This window comes from Lentinula edodes (assembly GCF_021015755.1).
Source record: "Lentinula edodes strain Le(Bin) 0899 ss11 chromosome Unknown C8R40scaffold_78, whole genome shotgun sequence".
Taxonomy (NCBI): Eukaryota; Fungi; Basidiomycota; class Agaricomycetes; order Agaricales; family Omphalotaceae; genus Lentinula; species Lentinula edodes.
The window spans coordinates 99,342-123,839 of NW_025764384.1; the positions used below are offsets into that span (position 1 = coordinate 99,342).

At 45.8% G+C, this 24,498-nt stretch overlaps 10 protein-coding genes across 10 annotated transcripts; 4 read left to right on the forward strand and 6 right to left on the reverse strand.

Moving 5' to 3' along the window:
- Positions 1-387: 387 nt before the first annotated feature.
- C8R40DRAFT_1178285 (uncharacterized protein) lies at positions 388-2,178 on the forward strand (the record flags this gene model as incomplete). The annotated part of the gene is made up of 11 exons (XM_046232847.1): positions 388-557; positions 611-695; positions 762-814; positions 872-985; positions 1,037-1,103; positions 1,160-1,249; positions 1,306-1,414; positions 1,466-1,557; positions 1,621-1,642; positions 1,697-1,755; positions 1,807-2,178. 11 exons carry the CDS (start codon positions 388-390, stop codon positions 2,176-2,178), a joined length of 1,233 nt encoding a protein of 410 aa, XP_046079166.1.
- Positions 2,179-3,219: 1,041 nt separating this feature from the next.
- C8R40DRAFT_860383 (uncharacterized protein) lies at positions 3,220-4,086 on the reverse strand. Its single transcript, XM_046236477.1, has 4 exons — positions 3,989-4,086; positions 3,766-3,915; positions 3,502-3,712; positions 3,220-3,432 (listed from the first exon to the last, which is right to left on the reverse strand). Exons 2-4 carry the CDS (start codon positions 3,865-3,867, stop codon positions 3,275-3,277), a joined length of 471 nt encoding a protein of 156 aa, XP_046079167.1. The 5' UTR covers positions 3,868-3,915; positions 3,989-4,086; the 3' UTR covers positions 3,220-3,274.
- Positions 4,087-4,510: 424 nt separating this feature from the next.
- C8R40DRAFT_1075138 (uncharacterized protein) lies at positions 4,511-5,829 on the reverse strand (the record flags this gene model as incomplete). The annotated part of the gene is made up of 9 exons (XM_046226814.1): positions 4,511-4,551; positions 4,614-4,735; positions 4,788-4,885; positions 4,967-5,036; positions 5,087-5,114; positions 5,165-5,278; positions 5,341-5,532; positions 5,644-5,683; positions 5,719-5,829. The coding sequence occupies 9 exons, from the start codon at positions 5,827-5,829 to the stop codon at positions 4,511-4,513; spliced, it is 816 nt and encodes a 271-aa protein (XP_046079168.1).
- Positions 5,830-6,271: 442 nt separating this feature from the next.
- On the reverse strand, positions 6,272-7,741 carry C8R40DRAFT_1062996 (FMN-linked oxidoreductase; the record flags this gene model as incomplete). Its single annotated transcript, XM_046225499.1, has 5 exons — positions 6,272-6,713; positions 6,769-7,163; positions 7,223-7,395; positions 7,451-7,514; positions 7,571-7,741. 5 exons carry the CDS (start codon positions 7,739-7,741, stop codon positions 6,272-6,274), a joined length of 1,245 nt encoding a protein of 414 aa, XP_046079169.1.
- A 595-nt stretch (positions 7,742-8,336) lies between these two features.
- Positions 8,337-9,908, forward strand: C8R40DRAFT_1062974 (ZIP-like iron-zinc transporter; the record flags this gene model as incomplete). Its single annotated transcript, XM_046225498.1, has 8 exons — positions 8,337-8,503; positions 8,567-8,597; positions 8,654-8,737; positions 8,811-8,919; positions 9,029-9,233; positions 9,310-9,380; positions 9,462-9,697; positions 9,783-9,908. The coding sequence occupies 8 exons, from the start codon at positions 8,337-8,339 to the stop codon at positions 9,906-9,908; spliced, it is 1,029 nt and encodes a 342-aa protein (XP_046079170.1).
- A 1,063-nt stretch (positions 9,909-10,971) lies between these two features.
- Positions 10,972-12,031, reverse strand: C8R40DRAFT_1075141 (uncharacterized protein; the record flags this gene model as incomplete). Its single annotated transcript, XM_046226815.1, has 5 exons — positions 10,972-11,097; positions 11,156-11,219; positions 11,378-11,444; positions 11,532-11,627; positions 11,656-12,031. 5 exons carry the CDS (start codon positions 12,029-12,031, stop codon positions 10,972-10,974), a joined length of 729 nt encoding a protein of 242 aa, XP_046079171.1.
- A 486-nt stretch (positions 12,032-12,517) lies between these two features.
- Positions 12,518-14,001, reverse strand: C8R40DRAFT_1136498 (uncharacterized protein; the record flags this gene model as incomplete). The annotated part of the gene is made up of 2 exons (XM_046229383.1): positions 12,626-14,001; positions 12,518-12,549 (listed from the first exon to the last, which is right to left on the reverse strand). A coding segment is annotated over exon 1 (677 nt), but the record flags the coding sequence as incomplete, so codon positions are not given.
- C8R40DRAFT_1136512 (uncharacterized protein) lies at positions 13,903-15,921 on the reverse strand. The gene is made up of 7 exons (XM_046229384.1): positions 15,867-15,921; positions 15,732-15,810; positions 15,461-15,680; positions 15,110-15,407; positions 14,859-15,057; positions 14,354-14,794; positions 13,903-14,302 (listed from the first exon to the last, which is right to left on the reverse strand). The coding sequence occupies exons 1-7, from the start codon at positions 15,914-15,916 to the stop codon at positions 14,285-14,287; spliced, it is 1,305 nt and encodes a 434-aa protein (XP_046079173.1). The 5' UTR covers positions 15,917-15,921; the 3' UTR covers positions 13,903-14,284.
- A 51-nt stretch (positions 15,922-15,972) lies between these two features.
- C8R40DRAFT_1275363 (DEAD-domain-containing protein) lies at positions 15,973-18,675 on the forward strand (the record flags this gene model as incomplete). Its single annotated transcript, XM_046234114.1, has 9 exons — positions 15,973-16,212; positions 16,284-16,450; positions 16,508-16,580; positions 16,644-16,835; positions 16,943-17,004; positions 17,080-17,256; positions 17,340-17,494; positions 17,548-18,149; positions 18,319-18,675. The coding sequence occupies 9 exons, from the start codon at positions 15,973-15,975 to the stop codon at positions 18,673-18,675; spliced, it is 2,025 nt and encodes a 674-aa protein (XP_046079174.1).
- A 3,719-nt stretch (positions 18,676-22,394) lies between these two features.
- C8R40DRAFT_1241862 (kinase-like domain-containing protein) lies at positions 22,395-24,303 on the forward strand (the record flags this gene model as incomplete). Its single annotated transcript, XM_046233557.1, has 6 exons — positions 22,395-22,543; positions 22,610-23,002; positions 23,061-23,150; positions 23,210-23,620; positions 23,675-23,868; positions 23,958-24,303. The coding sequence occupies exons 1-6, from the start codon at positions 22,535-22,537 to the stop codon at positions 24,301-24,303; spliced, it is 1,443 nt and encodes a 480-aa protein (XP_046079175.1). The 5' UTR covers positions 22,395-22,534.
- Positions 24,304-24,498: the final 195 nt, after the last annotated feature.

The following is a 24,498-nucleotide window of genomic DNA, read 5'->3' on the forward strand; positions in this document are numbered from 1 at the left end:
TCACAAGTGAATAAGATGCAGACATGTTGGCGTTATGGATGGTTTGGTTGTAGGACCTTGTCAGGACCTTGTAGAACCTCATTCCAGGTTTCTGGCTTCGTCCGCAATGAAGCGTAATGAAGCTGCTTCTCATACAAGATTTTCAAAACAAGGACGTCAGGTCTCCTCATCTAACCTCTGTCTATAACCTCCCACTTTGAAAGTTTTGAAACTCTGGTCCCCTCATATGGCTTCCGACAGCTTCCGACGCAGTGGCCTGCCCGACGGCCCTGCAATTGGGTCTGATTTTTAATCCGGTGTACCTCGATATGAGGTCAAGGTCAGTAGGATCAATCTGTGGCGTTGGAATTTCGACTCTATAGTACTTGTTCCTCTATCTCTACCTTCATGTTCTCCACGAGAACCAGTGACCTGCTCTGGGCAATCACATCCGCTGTTGGAGCCAGCTTTTGCTTGATTGTCCTCCTGGTAGTCGCAGCAGTATGGTGGAATCCAGAGTCACGACCACATCTCGACCGGGTCAGTTTCCGTATCGTGACTGTGGCTTTATTCGTCAAGTACGCCAGCCGTTATATGCACTGAACCGTCCTCCTATCAATGATGTTGACAGTATGCTATTTGGAATCTCAAGCACAGTCGGAGGAATCCTTACAGAAGATTCCTTTCTCTGCGGGTTTTCTATCTTCGTCTTGCAGGTGCGTATTTAATCTTTTTTTTCAGGATAATTTACGTACACAGACTGATTGTCGCTCTCACATCAGTTGACGTTACAATTTTCCAGTTTCCTTCTTTTCTGTATAGTCCTCAATTTACAGTATGGACTTACGACTGTCAATGAATTATGTCCAAACTCACGTATATATATATACAGACTCGTGGTTCTCTATGGACTCGATGGCCAAAAACTAGAGAGATACTACTTCATCGGGTCATTCCTGATGTCGATTATACTTGTGATTCCTCCTTATGCAGCCGGTCAATATGGGTGAGTGGTCGAGCTCACAGTTGCGATAATACTGTCTGAAGATGTCTGAAGATGGGACCCTCTCGAACAGGTCTGTTGGTATACCAACGATGATCCTCGTCAGAGAATAGCGTGGCAGGTACGTTGTTTGCTTTACTTGTGCTGTACGTGTAGAGGTATTTTCGTCCGTGCTAGATTGGAACACAAATGGCTTGGACTGCGATGCTCGCTTTTGGTGAGATTGCGGCGTCGGTTTCAGTAACAATATTCATGCTCAAACACCGTGTTCGTGCTCAATCGATGACATTCTAAATGCCAACTGAAATTGCTCCTGCCTGTAGATCCGCACACGACAGATATTTGTCTCGACATCTGGAAATGGGATAGTCTCCTCGTCACCACCTCAAGTCGTACATGCTAATAACTATAAGCGCATCATTATCCGGATCGGTAGGTTTCAGTTCCCCATATCCTTAGATAGCTCATCAAACCATGTTTTAGCTCTCTATCCACTGGCGTCGTGTTTCGTGAACGTTTTGAGTATATTCACTGCACTTCATTCTACCTTAACAGATGGAATACACGATCAAGAAGTGAGTGTCATTATTATTATCTATGGTTCCAGTCCTGACTGACGAGTTGATTTATCGTTGTAGGACTACAACATTCTCCTCCTTAGTAAGTTGTTTTATGAGACCTAGGCTGATTGCGCTCACTGTACGCCTTGCGTAGGCGACTTTTTGTACGGTGGTCGTGCTATCGTATATGCGCTTCTCGCTGCTTCAGATCCCGTGAGTGCTGTCCTAAATCATCATTTTCATAGTTTTAGAGCTTTACCATAGGCACTAGTGCGAGGAATCCAAACCCTTTATCACTCTCTTCGAGGATCACATAACGCTCACTCTATCGGGAAACCCAGTAGCAAAACATCTGGGAGTCCAACTCGCTCGAGCTCCCAGTCTCTCGTGGTCCAAGTCGAACTGTCTACCATACGCGACTATCTACCGTCTGAAGCATCTATAGACGATTTACCCAGTCGTCCCGAACCATCATTTGTGCCATCGCAGAAGGAGGGCATGATTAACGTTCCTAGAAAATCCGCCTCAGCCTCCCAGCTGCAAAATGAACATCGAAATTCTCGATATCTTCCTTCTACTGAACCAATGGATGAAGAGATTCTCAGGCAAGAGCAGGCTTTTCATCGGCAGATTTAGTTGCATCGATGTTGGAGTCTTTTATTCTTGTACACCAGAATTTCGGATTTTGGGGCAGACATTGACAAGAGTCATGTACATTAGATTCGTCTGTAGTTGAAAGGCAAATTCAAATGCTATTGAAGCTTTCTCTCTGGATTATGTCTTATAACTTACTGCACTTGCACCCAAAGAAAATAGGTCACGTCTACGGAGAAGTAGTCACTTCTGATTTGCATTACGTCTCATTCGATCTCTTTTCATGCTCTCCTCCCCATTCGCTCGAGTCAGATATTACAATCCTCGATAGAGCAAATTTATATTAGATTCCACGCCCGTGAGCTGTGTCACCACAGGCGGTTGAGAGCGCCATCCTACTGAAAGATGTAGGCTGAGGAAGGAAAGCGGAACGTGGGGTGAGTGAACACGGCTAGGAAGGACATGGATTTTGGCTTGAAAATTTATTCTGACCTGTTAACCTACATTACTATACCAGAGGCATGATACTAACGGGGCCAGCCTAGTGGTTGTCACTGTATGTAGTGCTTTATTCCTACCAAGTTAAGCCTAGATATAGCTAGATTATGATAGTATGATTGGGTTAGTTCGGGGATAAAACTATTCACTAAGTTATACTCACGGTCAATAGGGTCATTTTGAACTCTCTTCAAGACCCAGAGTGTCCAAAGATCCGTGAGACCAGGACCATAGTTAGCAGCAGGCGTAAGTGTTCTAGATTTATAATTTTATTGAGTAAATTAGGTGAGGCATTGAACAACGATCACTTATCCAATTACGACGTGAGAGGAGAGATACCTGTTATACATCTCTTCGTTTTGGAGATCCGGACCAGCATGAGGAATGATACGCAAGCTTTGATCGTTCCACTTTTCAGTTACCAAAGTTTTAAGGCTTGAATTAACAAACTAGGGTATCAAGACAGTATATAGACGACGCACCCAGGTAGGTAAATGGCCTTTAGCATAATCGGTTTGCTTCCAATGCTCATCATCGAGATCCAGAATACTGCAGATGTGTCAGAACCATAACACCTCAACATGAAAATAACCGTACTGAAGACCACTATCATCAAATTCATAAGCTACCACCAGTCGCTTTAGAAATAAACTCCCATCCGAGTGGCACTTCTAGGCCACTCACAGGTGATCATGAACTTCGACACAAATCCGTTGATGGTGATAGGTAGACAATTTGTGGGTTCAATGCGTGCCATTGCTTCTGCATTTTCGTATCGATGTGTCAAGTACAAACCTCCTATGCAGATTTTGTATACATATATTCTAGTTAGCCGTCATGGTCGAGACAACGGAGAGTGCCACAAACCTTGAGGACTAAGAAAATAAGGCCCCGGCTTCCTGACAGCTGCTGGCTTTCCAAGGGACTTGTTCAGGACTGAAGTACAGCCAGTGACATATAATGTCATAGGAGCGCGTTTGATGGATTGGATTGGTGATGAAAAGGTACTGTTTGAACTTGGTGCTGTACCATTGACATTGATGGTGGAGGATAATGTCTCGACTGTCCGGTTAAGAACCTAAAGATAATTAAAATTATTAGTCTGCATTGAACGTCAGCATGGGGACGTACATCTGACGAGTCCGAGCGTTGCCATACTCTTATTGGAGACGTGTTCACCACCGACAGAACTCCAAACAGTGCAATTAATCCATAGATTTCTTTCAAAAGCATATTGAACAACAAATATTTCCAAGTTTGAAATCGGTTAGCGATAGAAAACTAGGGTATCGAGCCAAATTTCCAGCAGTGTCAGTTTGGGTACCAAGCATCGGGAGGAAAAGGGGTGATTTACCGGTGACCAGCACTATTCCTTATTCCTGCGAAGCAAAACGAGAAGATTGATACAGTGCCAGCCAGAAAGGCCATCAGCTTTATACCTCCCTCTAATAGATTTCACACCTGGCCGAATCCGAGAGCGCCCAATGTTCAACGGCTCTCTCGGAATTAAAGATAGAAAAGCACAGTATTTGAAACTCTCCGGACATTTTATCGTCGTTAGAATTTCAATCATCTTTGTAAACATAGTTTTCACCGGGGAAGATCGACCTTGATGGCGCATTGAAGTCACGGAGATGACCCCGAGGGTAAAAGTTGACACAAGTTGGAAGAAATCAACGGAACTACATAGGTTTAGCGTGAATTCGCTTCGGGGAGACTGGAAAATAGGGCAGAGCACTGATGTCAAAAGGAGGGTTGAATTGTTAAAATAATTGAGATGGGAAATAATGATCATTGCTTATTAGTGCAGTGAGCTTTCGAATTTCTCTTTCCATTTGGTAATACTATCTTGTCATTGCACAGCTCCGCGTCCCCCTCACTGTATGTAGCGGCCCTTATATTTAAGCTTCGATATGGCTGCATTCAGAACAGTGTTCAATGAAGGGTCAGTTTGGGAACATCTAAATTGTAGTACTCACGGTCAATGGGATTCACCATCCTGAGCTCGCCAGTATGATCAGGATCATAAGCTGTCTTGAACACCCAGAGTGTGAAGAGATCTGTGAGTCCAGGACCATAATGTGTTGCAGGGGCAAGTGTACTAGATCGGAATTTGTTGTTGGAAAAGTGGAGGACCACGGCACAACACTCACCCAATCACAATATGAGAGGAAAGATATCTTTGATAAATCTCTGCATTCTGGCTGTTTGGGCCTTTATAAGGGATGATATGTAAGCTCTGATTGTCCCACTGTTCCATTGACATTGCGATGGAATTTTCAAAGGTAAAAATGAGTAGACGATTATAGATTGGGTGTAGGATTTGGCGTACCCAAACAGGTAGAGAAGGTTGAATGTTATCATGATGTTGATACCAATGCCAATTGTCGAGATCCATGATGCTACAGGAACAGATCCATTTCAAGGTCTACAAACAGCTAGAATCACATACCGAAGACCCGCGTCGTCAAATTCATAAGCTGATAGTGGTAGTATTCAAAAATAGGCCAGCCAGACTAGTAGTACTCACTAGCAATCATGAACTTGGAGATACGGCCGTCAATGTTGACTGATGAACACTTTGTGGGATCAAGGCGGATCATTGCTTGCGCATTCTCAAGCCGATTTGTCAGGTACAGACCTCCTAGGATTTGGTTTATACACTCTGTCAGTGTTGCGAAGAAAAAAACATTTCAAGCTACCCACCTTGAGGGCTAAAGTGGAAAGGGCCTGACTTTTTGAGAGCTGTTGGATTCTGAGAGTTTCGACTCAGAACCGATGTACAACCAGGAAGGTAGAGGGTGATTGGGGCTCGTTTACCAAGAGTCGAATATGTACTGTTGAAATCATTCCAGATTGAGATTGGAGTCGTGTTATTAGTAGCGGTCATTGCTACATCTACTGTCCCATTGGGTATCTTGAAGATATAAGTTTCACACAAATTAGACTTTGTGGCAGAAACTCTAGCACGCTGCCAACCTCATGACGGGGGTCCTCCCTGCTACGCACCCATCCCGGGAAGGCCTTGTCCCCAAATGATGATCAAGACCTGTTAGGAAATGCTTTGTGGCAGGATGGACTCACATCTGACAGGCCAGAGTGTGCCACTAAGCTCCTGTCTGCTATTGGAGCTGTATTCGCCAGTGAGAGTGCACCAAGGAGCGCTATGAGTTCGCAAATCCATTTCGAGGGCATTGTATGACTCGTAAGACTTGAAAAAAGTTCAAAGTTCAAGATCAACCAGCGAGGACTAGATTATTCGAGCATTTAGAGGCATTCGACTAAACATAGAGCTCTAGAGGTGCTTACCAGTGGCCAGCACTATCCTTATTACGATGAAGGTAAGTCTGCTACATGGTCGTCTTTTATACTCCCCTAGTGGCAGCACGATCTCACGCTTCGCCGAATGGGCGTCGCTCAGCGGTGTTCCTATCTAGGGCTATCGTCAATGGCTGATTTGTTGATTCCAATAAAAGAAAGGCCGGTAATTAACAAGCCAAGAAGAATCACTGAGTCAGTAGTACTAGAAGCATATTCTTCTTCAACGCCAAGAATATGATGACGTGACGTCGGCCGATGGGCTTATGCTCGTAGGTTCTATCGATTACATATGCAGTTCTATATCTACCACGAATTGCTATTTCTTGGAATTCTGAATGGATCCACGGGCTCTCCCATAGAAAGGCCACCACATTTGGACTGCTAGATGGATTCTGATACCAAGTTCATCAGCAAAATGCCATACCAAAGCAGGATTTCTTTGGAATTGCCGCCCGACAAACGTCACATCAGCGACGCTATCCTGCAGATACCCTTCTGCTTGAACACCGGATTTGATTCCACCGACAGTACCGACCAGCATGGGAACCCCCAAATCGGCAAGAGCTTGCTTGATTGCTTTGGAGAATTTTTGGTGGGCGCTAGTGTCGACAAGGCTTTGCTTCATTGACAATCCCGCGGAGGAAACATCCAGAAGATCGGTACCATGTGCGGACAGGATGGGAGCAAGTTTTATAGTATCTTCCAACCCCCAACTGGGCACAGATCTAAGCTCTTCCATACGATCTGAGGCAGAGACCCTAATACAAAGGTTGAAGTTCATAGGAAGGTGCGGAAGTAGTATATAAGACATACCTCACGAACAAGGGCATTCCTCGAGGTATCACTGCTCTGACTGCATCGATGACCTCTACCAAAAACCGCGTACGGTTTTCAAAGCTCACTCCGTACTCATCCGTACGTGCATTGGATACCGGACTGTTGAAAGAGTGAAGCAGGAATCCATGCGCGCCATGAATTTCGATGACATCAAATCCAGCGCGAACTGCACGTTTAGCAGCTTGTGCCCAAGAAATGACAATCTCAGTTATCTCAGACTTGGAGAGCGCTTTGGGAAATTGGTTGATTTCGTCGTAGGGAATGGTAGATGGCCCGACAGCGTTATTGTGTCCACCAACTAATATGGTTGCCGGATAGTTGGTTTCAAGCCAAGGCGCAACTGTGGATGCCTTTCGGCCGGCGTGAGCGAGCTGTTAGAAACGTTGTAATGAGACGCGGTGTCGGAATCACTTCATAATAATCATCATACCTGGATACCGATCTTTTGACCTTGGGAATGGGCAAAATCGACTATTTCCTTGAGTCCTGCAATGTGGGAATCGTCCCAGATACCAACATCTTCCGGTGTAATCCGACCGTTGGAAGTGACGGCAGTGGCTTCGACAAAGCTGAGACCAGGACCGCGGGAGATGATCCCGCCAACTAAAGTTATAATTTAGCTTGCCTAGTAGAATCTAAGAATTTGAGAGTAGCGTACGATGAGCTAAATGCCAAGGTGTAACGTGCCCGTCTTCAGCCGAATATTGACAGAGTGGTGAGAGCTAACTTGCCTCATTACAATGACAATCGCTAGAGCTTGAACAGGAATGGGACATACGAAGAGCCGGTTTTGAAACGTGACATCACGAATTTTGAGGGGAGTGAAAAGCTTCGGAATCGGTTTATCATCGGGTTGTGGATTCAGAGCAGTTCCAGCTACGGGATTCTGAGCTGGAGTGAAGAATGGGGCCCCAACAGCGGGTTGATTGGAGATGTGTTGAAGCTGCATAGTATCACAATAGGGCTCTGAGGTCTGAACTTCGATTCGCATGGGTTACCCTCTTATACCAGCGGTAGCATTGAGGGAGTGATGGCGATAAGCATCCTGAGCTAATGAAGGGGATAGCTTACTGCTGTCCCAGTTAGAGCATTCGAAACTTGAATTACTTACGAAGTGAATGTGCTTCACTTACTCAATAGTTTTTGAGCTGACTACGGAACTAAATGCAATGTGAAACGTGAAATCAGTACGAAATCCTTTTCTTTAGAGATACTGTAACGGAGCCGCGTATTTGTCTATCTATCTGTAAGTTTCCTGGGAGAAAGTCGTTCGTAAGAAGATGGTGGTGTCGATGATGCTCAGTGCCGCGGCTCTTGCGCGGCCGTGTTTCCAGTCCCACATCGCAAACTAGCGCCGACTGTGCGGGTTCTCCTGCATCGCTTAAGTTTGTCATCGACCTCGATCAGCCAATCAGAATGTTATTGTTTGTTTGACCTTACAGGTACTCATCAATTTTTGCTTCCATTTTATTTTCGTCTTCTGCTGACGAACACGTCGTTGTACAGTATTCCTAGGTATCCCCCTCATTCTTTTCAACACTTCAATGAAAAGAGATATCATTGACTGCAATAGTGACAGTCAAGGGGATGCATTTTTAGGCCTGCGAATCGCCTCCATTTTCGTCATCTACATCGGTTCTTCTTGCGGTGCTCTTTTCCCTGTGCTGGCACGAAGATCCAAGTTCATAAACGTGCCGAAGTCACTGTTTGAGTACGTGAGCTATAGACTACTGGATGCGCTTTCTCTAAACAATGATCCGCCCTCTTCAATCAGATTTGCGAAATTCTTTGGATCTGGTGTAATCGTACGTGATGCTTTTTCTTGTATCAAAATGTTCTAATCGATTTTTCCTTCTTCAAGATCGCGACTGCGTTCATTCATCTCCTCTCTCCTGCGTTGGATGAACTAGGGTCTCCATGTCTGTCAGAGGCTTGGAGTGAATACGTGCGTCTTTCCATTCTTACCCCTTCTGCAGATACGCTTTCTCACTTGGATATCTTTTTTTCTTCTGATTTAGCCATATGCACTTGCTCTCTGCTTACTGAGCATCTTCTCTATATTCATTGTCGAACTAGTAGCTTTCCGCTGGGGCACGGCTTTGCTCGCTAAAATAGGAATGCATCATGGTATGCATGCCATCTCAGTTTTCGCAACTCGATCTGATCACTCTATCATTATCTACTGATCATATCTTATTACATCTTCGCCTCTTCGGATTCTTCTTGCTTCTTCTAGATGCTCATGGGCATGATACCGGGTCACATGCGGCCCATGGACCAGAAGGGAGCATATCCAATATTTCCAAGGATGTTGAAGCAGTACCATCAGAGATGACAAGCGCAAAGTCTGAAGAGCATCAGCACCCACATATGGTCTTGGACTCCGCGATCTCTCAGGTCATTGGCGTCGCGATCCTAGAATTTGGTGTCGTTTTACACAGGTAAGAAGCTTCAAAGATGAGCATCCTTGGTGTACGCTGGTGTACGAGAGAGCTAATTTGACTTCATTTCGGTCAGCGTGCTTATCGGACTCACACTCGCAGTCAATGAAGGATTTAAGATCTTATTCGTTGTCATAGTCTTTCATCGTACGTATAACTCTTTCCATAACCTTCCAGTCCTCATACCACGATTTGCCGATTCATCCTTATCTTTCGCTTTTTTTTCAGAAACTTTCGAAGGACTCGGCATAGGCTCGCGGCTTGCTTATATGAATCTCCCTTCAAGATACAACTTCGTGCCTATAACAGGCGCTGTGGTCTACGGATTCACCACTCCGATTGGGATCGCTATCGGTTTGGGACTAAGAACGACATATAACCCTAATAGCCCTACTGCGTCCATAGTGAGTGGCGTTCTGGACTCGCTGAGTTCTGGGATATTGATATATACGGGCTTGGTTGAGGTACGATATCGTTTCGTTACTTTTTTTTTTCGCGTTTGTCTCGATTTAATGCTGCTACTTACTAACTGTTCTATCATATCCACAGCTCCTGGCCCATGAGTTTCTATTCAACAAGGAGATGATGGAATGCTCCAACGCGCGATTGACATATGCACTTGGCTCCATGCTTTTAGGGTGTGGTGTGATGGCTCTGCTGGGCAAGTGGGCTTAATGCATCAAGAGTCTGTTGCCTGTTATCCTCCTCGTGATGACATAGAACCTCACGCCCCTTCGAATTCAAAGGCGAAATCCTCCGAAAAAGTTTTCCCTTTACTCGTTCCCACCGAGACTGCAACAACCCAACTCCACTGGCATGCTTCAGGGCCATCATCAATGCCCATGAAGGAACAACGTCATGGCTACCCTTCGACCTGTGGTCGATAGGTATTTCGAAACTGTTGAAGCATCGTTGGTCTGTTCTCACGTCGCCCCCCTGCACCTCGTCCGTTCGTTCTATTTAAAGTTAGAAATTCACTGTCTTCCTTGGTTGCCACTACGTGACCACGGTTCCTCTGCAATATTATTCCTCATATACCCGAAACGCACTATCTATCTGACATTGTTTCTCAACAGACTACAGACATTCACTCATCTGTGTTGTATTTTACGAGTTATAACACCATCTCCAACAAGTTCTTCGTGTACTAGATATGTACATTCACGTGTTTTTTGGCATTATTGCGCATTACTGTCACTTGTGTATGTTGGGGAATCGAAATATAGATCGTTACAGCAGTCATTGCCTCAGTAGTGATTATTCGTGAATTGGAGTCAGCATGAGATCCAAGCTCTCAGCTCTTTCCAACTAAATTAAGACGCGTCGATGGTACATGTAACGAGGGATCACTTGAAGTGCTCAGTATTCAATGGTCACCATCACCGATACTTGAACGATCACCAATTGGTCATCCTGACGCCAAAGTCTCCATTTTATGGATACTAGGACATCTAGGAGTTGACGAACGGGTAGACTGGAAGCGAAACGCGCGGCCATAGGTCGATCGAGTCATAGAGAAAAATTATCTGTCAAGCTACAGTGTCCCCTGGCGCCCCCTTCCTCATAGCTAGACCGCTCCAATCGAATCCTGAACACTTATAACTTTTGCTCGGTAGTCAAATGTAAGTGACGTTGTTATTTAATTAGACCAGGGCTCTCGAAATTTGTCTGCAGATGCTTCACATGTGCACCCTTCCTTCTTTTATCCTCTAGGCCATCTTTTTCGAACGCATACAACCTACTCATCGTCCGAATCCCAGCTAGCAATTCGACGTTGATACGAAATTCTTGAAATAGTCCTCTTCTTGTGCTCTCCGGAAGGTTTGCCGGGACTTTTGTGATCGGGGTCAGAAAATTCGCCGACCTGAAGTAAATGCAAGAAACATAAGCAGAAATCGAGAAAATAAAATTATCAAACTCACCGCTTGACCACAGTCGCAGCGTTCCAATCCTTCCGGAACATCACGTGTACCCACTTTCGTGGGACTGGACGACCCATGATTATAAGGTGGTAGAAAAGAGCTTATTAGCAACACGTCGAAAACTTTTTGAAAACGAAAAATGAACAGTCATGTTTTGAAAAAGCACGGTTTGATCACGCTACTGACATTGTGACCACAACTCAAGAATGTTCCGCCCTCTACCCTTTGTAACAAAGTTGCCCAGCCTCCGGTTGCGCTATAACGATCCATCCGTGTAGGCCATCAAAGCCTGTCATATTCGTGTACCCTCTCCTCAAAAAATTATGTCGTACGAGCAATTACTAGAAGTTGTACAGTACATAGAATATAGACAAACCAACGCTAATGCTGATCACGTTCTCGTCACACTTTTCGACTTTATCGCAGGATCTTTTCGACGTGGAGCAACTTTTCGACGTGCTGCTAATAAGCTCTAAAGAGGGAAAAGACAAAGCCAGCACCCATGACGAAGCACCCATGACCGATATAACGAATACATTGACGGGCTTGCTCTTTGGTCGGGAATCTGCTAGTAGATGATTGGGGTACATGGACAGCAGCATCCTGCGGCGTCACTCCGATCTGAGCTGGCTGCATCGACGAAGAACCACCCTGCGGAGAAGTATGGAATGAAGGGCGTCCATCTGGTGCATCAGAAGCGGCATCGGGAGGAAGACGGGCAGCGCTCGGTGAGTTGGGATGTTCTAGCGTTGAAAGTGGAATCGCCGCTTCTTCGTCATGAGGACGCTGCCTATGCCCAAGAGGGAAAGATGGAACCTGGCTTGAGACATGCACAGCCAAGATGGAAAGTGTAAAGAGTATAGCAAATGCTCGCATGGCGAAGTCCTGGGAGCAAGTTCAACGAAGAATGGGATCAACGATACCGGACCAGCCGGGGACGAAAGGGAAGCGACAAGGGAGAACAGGTGGCTACTAATATGTAGTGGTCCTCTCAGGCCCGCAGGCTCCCGCAGGTCGTCGCAGGCTTTTCCTTCGATCTGTCCGATCTCGATAAATCCTGACAAACCTCAACGCGATTTACAAACTTCGAGTGATTTCTGCTACAAGGCGGAGGTGACAGGAGTGTAACCTAGTGTAACAGGCTGGTGTGATCCACGACAGTGGAGCCTACATAGTTGAACTGCTTTTTGAAAATAGGCGAACGGTCCAAGGCTGTCCAAGGACTTCCCGTCGGATAATGAATAAGGGCAAATGTTTGGGTTGAGGGGGTTCAGGCAAATTGCGAAACCGCCCACAGGTTACAATCTGTTACAATTTGTAGTACTGATAGTCATCCAATGTCCGCAGACTGACGTCCATGAGCGTCCATGTCGATGATACTTACAGTGCTTTGCGTAAGTCTTTGCTTGCTCGACTTTTTCACATCGATTTGTGTTTATTTATTTGTCCAATATATTCAACCCCAAAAAGGATTTCAGCATTTCGAAGCCCGACCGGGGACGGCCCCGGTGGTCCTCGAAGAGAGCCCTCTCGAGCCTCGGCCCAGAAAATGTATTGGACAAATACCCAGCAATAAACACTTGGTAAAAATCCATACAAGCAAACCCTGAGCAAACCTTTTCGCAAAGCACTGTACTCAGTGTTGATCAAACCCCAGCTTCAGAAGCCGCGCGCATCATGCTGCATCATGTTCTTAATCGATATTTTTCATTCATACATACATCCCACTAGTACAATACGAGCTTCGCAATACCTTTTCTGTCGTCATTTACTCATCGTCGTCCCAATTGGCAATTCGACGACGATATGACATTCTGGGAGCATCCCTCTTTGCGTGTTCACAAGTAGATTGCTTGGATTCAGAATTCGCAGGTTCCTTGAAAAAAACTGAGGACTCCAAATATTCAAAAAAACAGGAGAACAACTTACAACCGCTTGACTACAATCACACTCCTCTCCTTCTTTTCCTTCTGGAAGAGCACGTACGCCCATTGCGGGTGAAGAGGACGGAATAGACCGCGAATCAATGTAATAATTCGGCATCCCATAATATTTGAAGCCACAGCCAACCGCCGCAATGAGGCATACTGTGGTAGTGATTTTGATACAAGCAAGTTTTCGCCGCTGACCCAAGGTCAGTGGAGGTCTGGGTGGGGCAAGAACCTGTCTGTTCCCGCTGGCATTGGGTGCGGGTTGATTACTAGCACTATGCAATGGAGTGTGGTTGACAGCAGCGGGAGGTCTGTGAGGGTCTGCAGGACCGACACTATTTTCTAATGAAGGTCGCGTACCCGAGTCGTCGTGGACAAGAAGCGAATGGTTGATGGCATGCAGTTCTATCCCTTGTTCGGGGTCTGATGTACTAGGATTTCCGCTTGGAGTAGCCTGGGCTGAGACGTGCACTGCCAGGGTGACCAGAGGAAAAAGTGTCACGAAAACGCGCATGAAGAGTTCTAGGAAGGGACTAGGGATAAAGAAATGGAATGGCAAAGTACCACCGGACCAGCCGGGAATAGATTCTGACGAGGTGAATGAAATGAAAGGAGAGAAAGGAACACCAGAAAAAGAGAAATGAATAATGCGATATCTGTTCAATTCCCAATGCACAGCAGTGCACAGCCTAACGTGATATCAGAGGATGAGTGATAATTGATTGCAGTCTTCAAAGGGGACCGTCGGTGCGACACCAGGGTCAAAGGAGGTCAAAGGTCCAGAATTGGCCGAACTAGGATTATGGGACCAAGTACACTACACCTTAGGGTGGCGCCGTGTATCTATCTATCTATCTATCTACACCACAGACTACAGAAAATATCTCTTTGTTGCCTTCAATGCCTATTATGTCTTGCATCCGCCATCTTTTCCTTTTGTCCAGTACAGGGAAGAGCCTGAGGTCGTACACGAGTAGTGAGAGCCGATAGACGGCTTCATCTGTACACCTCTGGTACACCTCCAAAGACGTATCACTGTTGCGAAGCGGCCAGGAACCCTTCAATACGACAAAGATTAGAACATAAGATGCAGAAAGGTATAGAGACCAACATCTCCTTTCTTCTCGAAAGAACGGTGAGTAACTGCTCCTAGCTTTGCTAGTATACCTCCGATTTCAAGTTGGTGACCATTGCTTCATCAAATCTCTTCGATCAGGTTTGTTGTCAGATTTTTCAAGTTTGCATTATTTTCTGAATCTAGACCAAGCCCTTTCATCGTAGGTTGAGAGGTAGGAACCTTGGGATCTGCGTGCGATAATCCAGCATTGACTTGCCCCGGAATAATCACTGGAGCTTTTTCTGCCTCCTTTGCTCGAAACGCAAGATCATCCGCCAGCGAACGCAATACGAGTGGAGGCGTGGAAAGGGCATGGGCGGCATAAAAGAGAAGTTTGTGTGCAACGTGGGTGTAATTCGACTTTTGGTTTGGGTTCTGGTTTGCGAAAAGCCGGTGTAAATCGGAAAGGACGTAAACAAGGGGGCGATTGGGGTGTGAGGTGAGGTCGACAACCGTTGTCCTCGAGTTAGACGACGCTGAGGTTGAGTAGGAGGATGGATCCGGTGACGAGATGATGCCGATTGGTAGAGGTCGAACAAGGGTAGCGGTGTCACGCATGAGGACCGTGAACGTAGAACTTGAAATGGCTGACTACAGCAAAATGGAGAAAATAAACGCGTAATTAGAGTTGGCTTGTTGAACCTCATGGGCATACCTTGTCGAACCTCGACCAGACGTCATCAATCGCAGTAGACAAACTGGTATGCAACACTTTGCTCTTGCGGTCCATAACGAAAGGCACGAGCTGTGCTAGAAGATGTTTGACTTCTTCGGAATCTTGAGAGTGAATGGTATAGGATAAAGTCGAAAGCGGAGACGTGGCTAGACGACGAGTTACGAAAGCATATGCGATACTATCAATCGATTAATTCAGTCAGCGCTGGATTTTCTATAGCAGATACGCACCAAACAGCACACAAGTTGTATATCAATGGTGGCCCAATGGGCAAAGGCTTGACCATAGTTGTGGGAATGTCAATCAGCTCTGGAGTACGCCCATAGCGAGTATCATCAGGATTATCGTCAGCGTCGTGCGTGATGGAAGACATTTCCCACCACGGTTCTTGTGCAAGTTCGTTCTGTAGTTCCTGGCTGAGGAGAAGTTCCTGTGCAAGATTACTAGAGGGATCTTGAATAGCTTCAATGAACTTGTCACGTTCTACTTGAGAAAGTAAGGACCAAAGAGCATCTGGCGAGGCTGAGGCTGCATATAATATTTAGGAAAACAAGGAAAGTATAAAGTCAAATGTTCATTACCGATATCAATAGCTGAAAAGCGCCTTTCAAAATTATCCTCACCCTCTGAGTTATCTTCATCTTCGCCCACCAACTCATCCTGCTCCATATTATTCTCCTCGAACCGTTTGAGGATCTCCATCATCTTCAGCCGTTCCTCGGCAGACTTTGAAGACGATTCTGAGCGAACATCGGCCTCAATTTGTTTCTTGTAAAAGGCTTGAGAGCAGTTCGTGTGTGCCTGCGTTTTTCGAGTAAATAAATAGCCATAAAGACTAGATAGTCTGATTACCGGAGACTTGAAGCACGTTGAAGAGCAATACGCTAGATTGCATTCAGGGCAAGTGTATCGAGAAATCTGACGGCGACATCTTTAGGGATCAAAAGGAGTTAGAAAATAAGGAAGATGAGAAAGAAAATTACTTGCATTTTACAAACGATATTCGAGTCTTGTTGGACGGAAGAAGGCATGCCCATTGCCGGTTTTGCCGCTCTTTGGCGTTTGCTTCTCTTCTTTGTAAAAATTGCAAAAAATGGTCGATGCTCACCTCGTTGACGCCAAAGCAACATTTTCTTCTTTTTCTCATCTCCTTGATGCTCGACTCTTGCGAGCTCTCGCAGACATGGGCTTTGCCCGACCGACTCTCGTACAATCAAAAGCGATTCCTTTGGCTCTAGAAGGCCGAGATATCCTCGCGCGAGCAAGAACGGGGAGTGGAAAAACTGCTGCATACTGTATACCTGTCGTCCAGAAAATTCTTAGCACGAAAAGTGTGGGTGAGTTTTTGCTTTGTTAGAGCGCAGACTAAAAGTTGTATTGATCAAAATCGGATCATTGGTTCAGGCTCTTGATTTGGAGAATCTCTCGAGGCAAGCTACGCGTTGTGTTATCCTCGTGCCGACTAGGGAACTGTCAGAACAAGTCTCAAGCTATTTGAAGGGGCTTTGCAAGTATTGCGAAGATATTGTTGTAGCTAATGCTGCCGGGTCAACCTCAGCTCATCTACAGAGGCATGTACCACTGCACAATTTTTTCTTTTTACGTCGCCTGATTATAATTCCACACAGGACTCTGCTATCTGACAAACCAGATATCGTGATAGCAACGCCAGCTCGCGGTCTCGCTCTATTCCAATCTAAAGTACGTTCCTCTTACCCATCCAGACTTGTCATTTTCTCTCCAAAACTCACCTTTGCCCAATAGAGTTTAGTTGCTTCCCATCTTGACTCCCTCGTCGTCGACGAAGCCGATCTCGTCCTGTCCTATGGCCACGATGACGATATACGCCAGATTTTCAGCGGTGCATACCTGCCGAAGGTGTATCAATCGTTCCTCATGAGTGCGACTATGACAGAAGATGTGGAGTTGTTGAAAGGGCTTACACTGCGGAATCCCGTAAGTCTTCATTCGTTTTTCCTAGAGTGCGAGGAGGACTGCTTTTCGTCCATCTATTTATTCGTGAGTCGTGTTGTCTAACTCGTACCCTTTATTTTTTCTTGTAGGCCATACTCAAATTGGAAGATGGAGAAGATGAGGCTGCTCATCTGAGCCAGTACGCTGTCAAGTACGTTCTTCGTTCTTCTAGTCATGCTTAGTATTAGAACTAACCAAACATGATTCTTTTAATCTCGACTCGCAGATGTTCTGAAGTTGACAAGTTCCTCCTCACCTATGTAATTCTCAAGCTCAAACTCGTCCGCGGAAAAAGCATTCTTTTTGTCAACGATGTTGATAGGAGTTATCGGCTTAAGCTGTTTCTCGAGCAATTCTCTATTAAGAGTTGTGTATTGAATTCGGAGTTACCTTTGAATTCAAGGTTAGTTGTTAGCTTATGTTTCTAACGATCTCTTCATGTTCTCTTTGATTGGTTGTGCTGACCATGATTCGGTTCCCTCGCAGATATCATACCGTGCAAGAATTCAATAAAGGGGTGTATGATTATATTATCGCCACGGATGAGAGCGATACGCAGGAGAAGGATGAAGCTGAGGATGAAGAAGAAGGCAGTTCGGAAGACGGAACCGACGATGAGGATGAGGATGAGATAGAGGAATGTGAGTTGAAACCGTAATATATTTCTCTCGTACTCGAATTTCAGGTTTTATAGTCACAAGTACACAACGGGACAACCCATCCTCATCCTCATCTTCAACTACGCAACCTGCAATCTCAGGATCCAACCAATCCTCCCGAAAACGAAAACGTCTCGAATCTGCAAACTCGAAATCTCAATCGCAGAAACGTACTAAATCCCAATCCGATCCGTCTGGAAAAACAAAATCCAAGAAATCAAAACATGATAAAGAATACGGCGTCACACGTGGCATCGACTTTATTGACGTCGCCTGTGTGCTGAATTTCGACCTTCCCTCCTCCTCGCGTTCGTATACTCACCGTGTAGGACGCACAGCGCGTGCCGGGCGGACGGGTATGGCTTTATCCTTTGTTGTGCCCCGAGATCAGTGGGGTAGGAATAAAGTTGTCGGAAGCCTGTCTAGTGCTCAGCATGATGAGAAGGTTTTTAGCAGGATCGAAAAAGAGCAGGGAGCGAGGGGGAGTAAAGTGATGGAGTATAAATTTGATATGAAGCAGGTGGAGGCGTTCAGGTATAGGATGGAGGATGCCCTCAGGAGTGTAACCAGGAGTGCGGTCAGAGAGGCAAGGATCAAGGAGTTGAAGGAGGAGGTTTTGAATTCGGATAGATTGAAGGTGGGTTCAAGTTCCTCTTCCAAAGATTTGGTCGAATATAGAGTCGTACGATTGCACTTGGTTGTTGACACAGAGTTCCGCGTGGTGATACGTTGTCTGTCTTTGTCTTTTGCTCCTTCGAATTGTTCTCTTTGCCACTCACTGACTGTCTTCATCACCGGATTATTAGGCCCATTTTGAAGACAACCCACTAGATTTGGAGTACCTACGACATGATAAACCTCTACATCCCACGAGGATTCAGCCACATATGAAGCATGTACCCAAATACCTACTTCCTAAGACAGCGCCTGCTCCTGTTCCTGGAGGAGCTGGAGTAGAAGCAACAGGAGTGGTCGAAGCTGAAGGAGACAAGTCAGTCGGCTTTGTGCCGTTCAAGAAGACTAACTCTCATGCTAACCGGGGGAGGGGAAGAGGTGCAGGGGGTAGAAATGGAAGAGTCAGTGGTAGGGGCGGGATGGGTGGCAGGGGTTCAGGAAGAGGCGGGAAGAAGAAATCGGATCCATTGAAAAAATTCGGAAGGTGATGCTGTTTCTTGTGGCCCAACTTATCGAGATCGATTATCCTATTCGGCAGTGTATGTACCAAAATGTGCAGACCATTTTCGATTATCTCGAAAGTCCTACCAAATGAAATGTTAAAGCGCAAAATCGTAAGTTGGTAATCAATCCCGTTTTTGTCAAATGAGCGCCTTGAGGCGATTTTGTCGGACAAAGCGATCCATTTGAAATTTGAAGAAAAGACAGAAAGCATAAAGTGTCCGGATGTGTATTAGAATGAGTATTGGTTTTGGTTCGACGATCCAAAACCAAACGGCTACTCCAATCGTCTATACTAGGATGTAGGTCATAGAATCAGGAAATTGATGATTGAAGTACTTAGCTTTATCAATACTACGCCACTACGCCAATAATATGGCTGTATCATAACGTGAGTACAAACCTCGGCCAATCACCGGCAACGCCTGTTTTTTCAGAACCAACATGTCAATTTTCGACGGACCCTCATCGATGTCCACCTACCGAAAGCTCAGCAATCGCTCCTCATGATTTTACTTCCCCGAGGATGTCGAGCTATCTACGACTGCGGAATACCGTCACACTTCTTTTTTAGAGCCTCCTCGGATTATGAAGATTGTTCGTTATGTCGTCTAATTCCGGATATTCGGTTATCCTCAATTTGGAAGATGGAGGGGGGCTTCATCTTGGGATCCTTAGCCAGCATGTGGTTGAGCACGTCTGCCTAGCTTGTGTGTTTTCTTCGGGTGAGTCGAGAACTCACCAGAACAGTTGTTCTAGACAGATGTTTATTGATCGATATCCATCAGCTTTCACGTTTTGAAGCCAAAGCTCAAGTGCTCAATCCGCGGAAACATTTCATGAACCACGTTCCTGATATCATATATCGCCTGGACTCGGAATTTCCCTCTAACTCGAGGTAAGCCAAAGCAAGGCAAACTCTCTGCTTCATGACCCCGTGGCCCTTTTTACCCTCTTCTATCTTTCTGGTGCTTTCTAGCAGGTGTATGTGTGCGCGCGCTGACAGCATTCTTAGATGTCGCAATGTGTTGCAAGAATTTGAGTTCGATCATAAGATTGCCACGAGGGAGAGTAGTGTTTGGGAATAGCGAGAAACAGGAGCAAGAAGATGGACCGGAAATTCAGGGCGAGGAGTGAGCTGGAGTGAGGCCTTGTGAGGATTGGAATAACTTGATCAATTCGTTCAAATCTTATCTATAGTGGTGGACATATGATTGGACAAACCTCCCTTATCATCAACGAAAACGGCGTTTTTGGAATTCATTGACAAGCGAAATTCTGCGACGAGCAAGGAGAGATAGGGAGTAAGGTACAGGTTTAATGTGAAGCAGTTATAGGCCTGAGGACGCTTTCATGAGGATGACGAGTAGTGCGGATAAGGAGGCAAGGATTAGGTTGAAGGCAGTGGTTGAATTCTAATAGGTCGTGAGTGGTTTTTGTTTTCGTTTTGTCATACAATATCCTTGCCTCAGTCGGCGACTTTGACATGATTGTAACCTCCTTTCTAATTCCCTCCTGACATCATTACTAAATACCCATTTCTAGACCCACATTCGAAGTTGACAACCTGCTGAATCCTAGGCACGATTATCTGCCATATCCTACGAGGATACAACCGCCTATGAGGCCACTGGTTAAGCGAAGCACGTATACTCAAGGAAACATTCAACTTCCTACGCCTGTTCCTTGCACCACGGGAATAGGACACTTCTGTCTGTGGAACAATGAGAGGAGCCCAGGCAAGGAAGGAGGGTATATGTTCCTGAAGGAGAAAAGCCGGTTGGTAGTCCGTACTGTACAGAGAAATATGAGCCATGTGCATGCGCACTCTTGACTCGCACCCTCATTCCCATGCAGGCCGGGGGCGGGGAAGAGGCGGAAGGAGTGGCGGAGGTGGAAGAGGTGCGACGGACGGAATAGAAGGGTGAGAAGAAGAAGTCAATTCTTTTGAGAAAGTTTGGGTGGTGACGCAGCTTGATATTCGACAAGCGCACTTTCTTCTGTTCTTTCTTTATATCTATTCGATCCTGCTGGATGGAATGAACTGTAACGTAGAATCGTCCTTTCGTGCTTCGCGATGAAAGCTATGGTTAGCCTAACCAGTCATGTTGTTCGGTGGTAAAGCATACCGGGTCTGTCTATTTCTATCTGTCGTCAGTCTGTTTCTTGGATACAGTACCTCAACGCTCAGCAACGCCTCTTTCAAAGTTTTCACACTATACATACGTGGGTAGAGAGTCGTTATCAAATTGAGTCTACTGAGAGTCTGCTTGACCTAGGGTTCCCCAAGTTCTAAGTTAGGTTCCTAATTTTTCGGTAACTCTCAGTCGTTCTGTGGCGTTACATTTTGGGAAAGATTTCCACCCGCATAAATGTCGATAGACGACAACTAAGACTGGAACAGTCCACCACCACGACAGGGCCTTTCCTGGTTTCACCTTGCTTCTTTTTGATGGATTAGACGGTTACAGATTGTTACAGTCACAGAGGACACAGAGCGACCTCCAGAGGAATTCAGGACTCGTAATAATTGGATCGGCGGGAGGAGGTCCGCTGTGCCTAGTTCCTTCCTTTCTATCGAGATTAAAATAATCTCTTTGGGAAATTCGATTTCCTTCATAACTTCTTTTAATCTTTGGAAAATCTTTGGAAACGCGCCCTCAAGTCTTTTTTGAATTTTTGAACAGCTGAGTCCTAAGTTTAAGGATAACTGAGCCAAGTATTGAGCTGCCGCCTATCGTTGCGTTTACGAAGGTTAATTATTGTTCACTCGACAGATTCGGACTTGGCGTATGCTTACTCGCATGGGTGTACCTTTTCAAATTCCTTCTTTCTTCTTAGGGCGCCTCGAGAACCGATCGCGCAAAATTCCTCGGGGTCTGGTGAGCCGGTACATCCACGGCCCAACTTCCTTTTTCTCATTCTTCTCTTCGACTTTCCAGGGTGCAAAATACATTTTCACCGGTGCTCTCGAGGTCCCTCGCAAGAAGTATTGCGAGTCGGCGAGGGAGTGTTTACGGCGATTATTCAGGTGACTGAACGATTATGCAGAGAACATTGTGTCCGAATGAATGCTGCCCCTCAACAAAGTTAATAATAATTATTCGGTGGCGTGCGTGGCGTCCTTAGCTTTATCTGAACGAGCTGATCAGGTTCATAACAATTTCCGTGGAATGACGCACTGGTGCCGATAGACGATGCATAAGCTTGCTCTGAGACTCAGGCATCACACATGCACAACAACGCCGCAAAAGCGCTTCTGCGGAGAACAATCCTTCACGCATGACAGAATCCAGATCGACCGATGTACTTACCCATCCTGAGTAGCTAGACAATGCCCAATTTCCTCTTTCGTGCAGGTCTTTGCCCCTGAGCTCAGCAAACGAAGGGGAATAGGATCTTCTTCTTCGAGCGACGGATTGAACATTTCCGTGTCCTATTGCCGCTTTGTTCGATTCGTGCGCCGTGGTCCTCCACGCTCTACGAATACCCGGTTAGTGGTGATGCGCTTACAGAGAGAAAGAAGTCACAAACGATCAAGGGATAGGCTCTTCTATTGCTTGCCCAGGCCATCCTAATTCAGAACTAGAGATCAATCAGTCAATAACGATAATGAAGTCACTGAGCCAGCGTCAAGTTCTAAAGTTTAGGTTTCTTCTTGTAACTTACTTAAATTAACAGTATGGTAAGATCGAGGCACAACTTACAGTACCTCGACCCTCCTATCGAGTTTCAGCGTTTTCCTTTATCTACCCCAGCTTTCACTTTCTGTCGACTGCAGATCCTCCCTCTCTTTCCTGTATAGCCACTATCAACAGCAATTATCATTCGCAGACACAGAGCACCATGAACTACGTGCGTTCTTTGTCTTCTGAACCGATTATCGTCTTCAATTATACTCACTTACTTGGCATCTAACAGTGCTATTACGCCACGGATAACCACCAACATATCCGTATGGATTACTCGGACCTGAGTGGAAGCGATGTCGAGACGGCTTCTTCATCTACCATGAGCTCCTCCTCAGAATCTTCATCAAATATTGTACCCCGGAGAATGGACCTGGTCGACCTTGACATGGTCAAGCTTATCAACACCGGAGGCAGCGGCAAAGTCTATCTCGTTCGAGATAATATCGACCGTCAGCACTTGGCGCTGAAGGTTATACCAAAATCAAGAAACGTGTTCCATTGTAATAGGACCAAAGTCACTACGGAGAAGAACATTCATTCATTCTTAACCATGGAGAGCGATGATTTTTTCCTACCTCTTGTCGCAACATGGAGCGATCGAGAAAATTTCTATCTTGCCTCGGTACGCAACACATCTATTTTGGCTCGTTGTACCTGGAACTGACGCGTTTGGGTATTAGGAATACATTCCTGGAGGCGATTTGGCGCTGCGAATAATGCAGCAACGCACTTTCGACGAAGTTGAAGCACGATTCTATATCGCTGAACTCGTGAGTATTGACGCGTTCAAATTTGATTTTCAATGGCTCACAACCTTCTGCTCTTTCAGATCGTAGCCCTTGAAAGACTCCACACGCGCAAAATTATCCACCGCGACATCAAACCGAGCAACATCCTCATCCGACCCGATGGTCACATTGTTCTAGCCGACTTCGGCGTCTCAAAGCGATTTTCGGATCCTAGCGAAGACTCGGATGAGTCCTTCTACACCGACTCTGATGATTCTTCCAACTCCAGTCGATGCAGCTCAGCATTAGAGGCTTGCCATCGGCTTGGTATCAATATCAGTGGCGCGCCTTCAGTAGATGGCAGTAGCTCAGACGCGTCAGCGTATATGACTAGCGATGACTGTGGCACACCGTACTTTATGTCGCCTGAACAGCACCGCGGAGACCGGTATTCGTTCGAGGTTGACTATTGGGCTATGGGAGTTATCTTGTACAGGATGGTGACAGGAAAGGTAGAATCAAGTTCGTTCTTCTTTTGATACGACGATCTGACATACGATGTTTAGATGCCATTCGGCGACAGCGCAATGAACAAGGGCCAGATAGCGAGGAGTGTACTGGAAGACGACGTTTCATTCATTGGTCACTCGAGTACGATCTCGATGGTCACACAAGACTTCATCCTCGGCTTGCTAGCGAAGGACCCTTGCCATCGATTACATCCATCCGAAATACGAAAAGACCCATTCTTCTATGGCATGTAAGTTCAAGTTCTCTTCTCATCCATTGTCATTGAACATGCAACTCACCCACTTGCTTTTAATTTTCCTTTCATCTTATTTCCCACAGTGACTGGTCATTAGTAGAGAACCGCGACCTAGCAGCTCCTTGGCGTCCGTACGTGGCGCCTATCCCAAAACAATCTCGCGCGATCTTCGCCGGATACCGAGAGCTTAGTTCAGCTTGTTATATGGAAGACTCCGCAGATTCGTTTACTTGGTACAGTCCGTATGCTCGCCTGCGACATCTTAGGTCCCTTGATTCCTCATCGTGTGGTGGAAGCAAGAGCAGCTCGCGTTCTACTGCTTCGACGTTCGATACACGATGGAAATCGTGGTTCCGAAATGTGTTCTGTACGAGTGACGCGAAGAGCAGTATGAGGAGAAGGCGAAGAAAGGGATGGGTAGCGGCATAGAGATATGGGTGCATGTGTTGGATATATGAACGAACACTATAGAAAGGACACATTGGATGTATGTAATATAGATGGACAAGATAACAATATACCCACAAAAACATTGTATACCATCTTTCGATGAACTTTACATATGCAAAATATTCATCATTTGACTTGAAGATGCCAAGGTTTAAGAGCACTCACCATTGTATC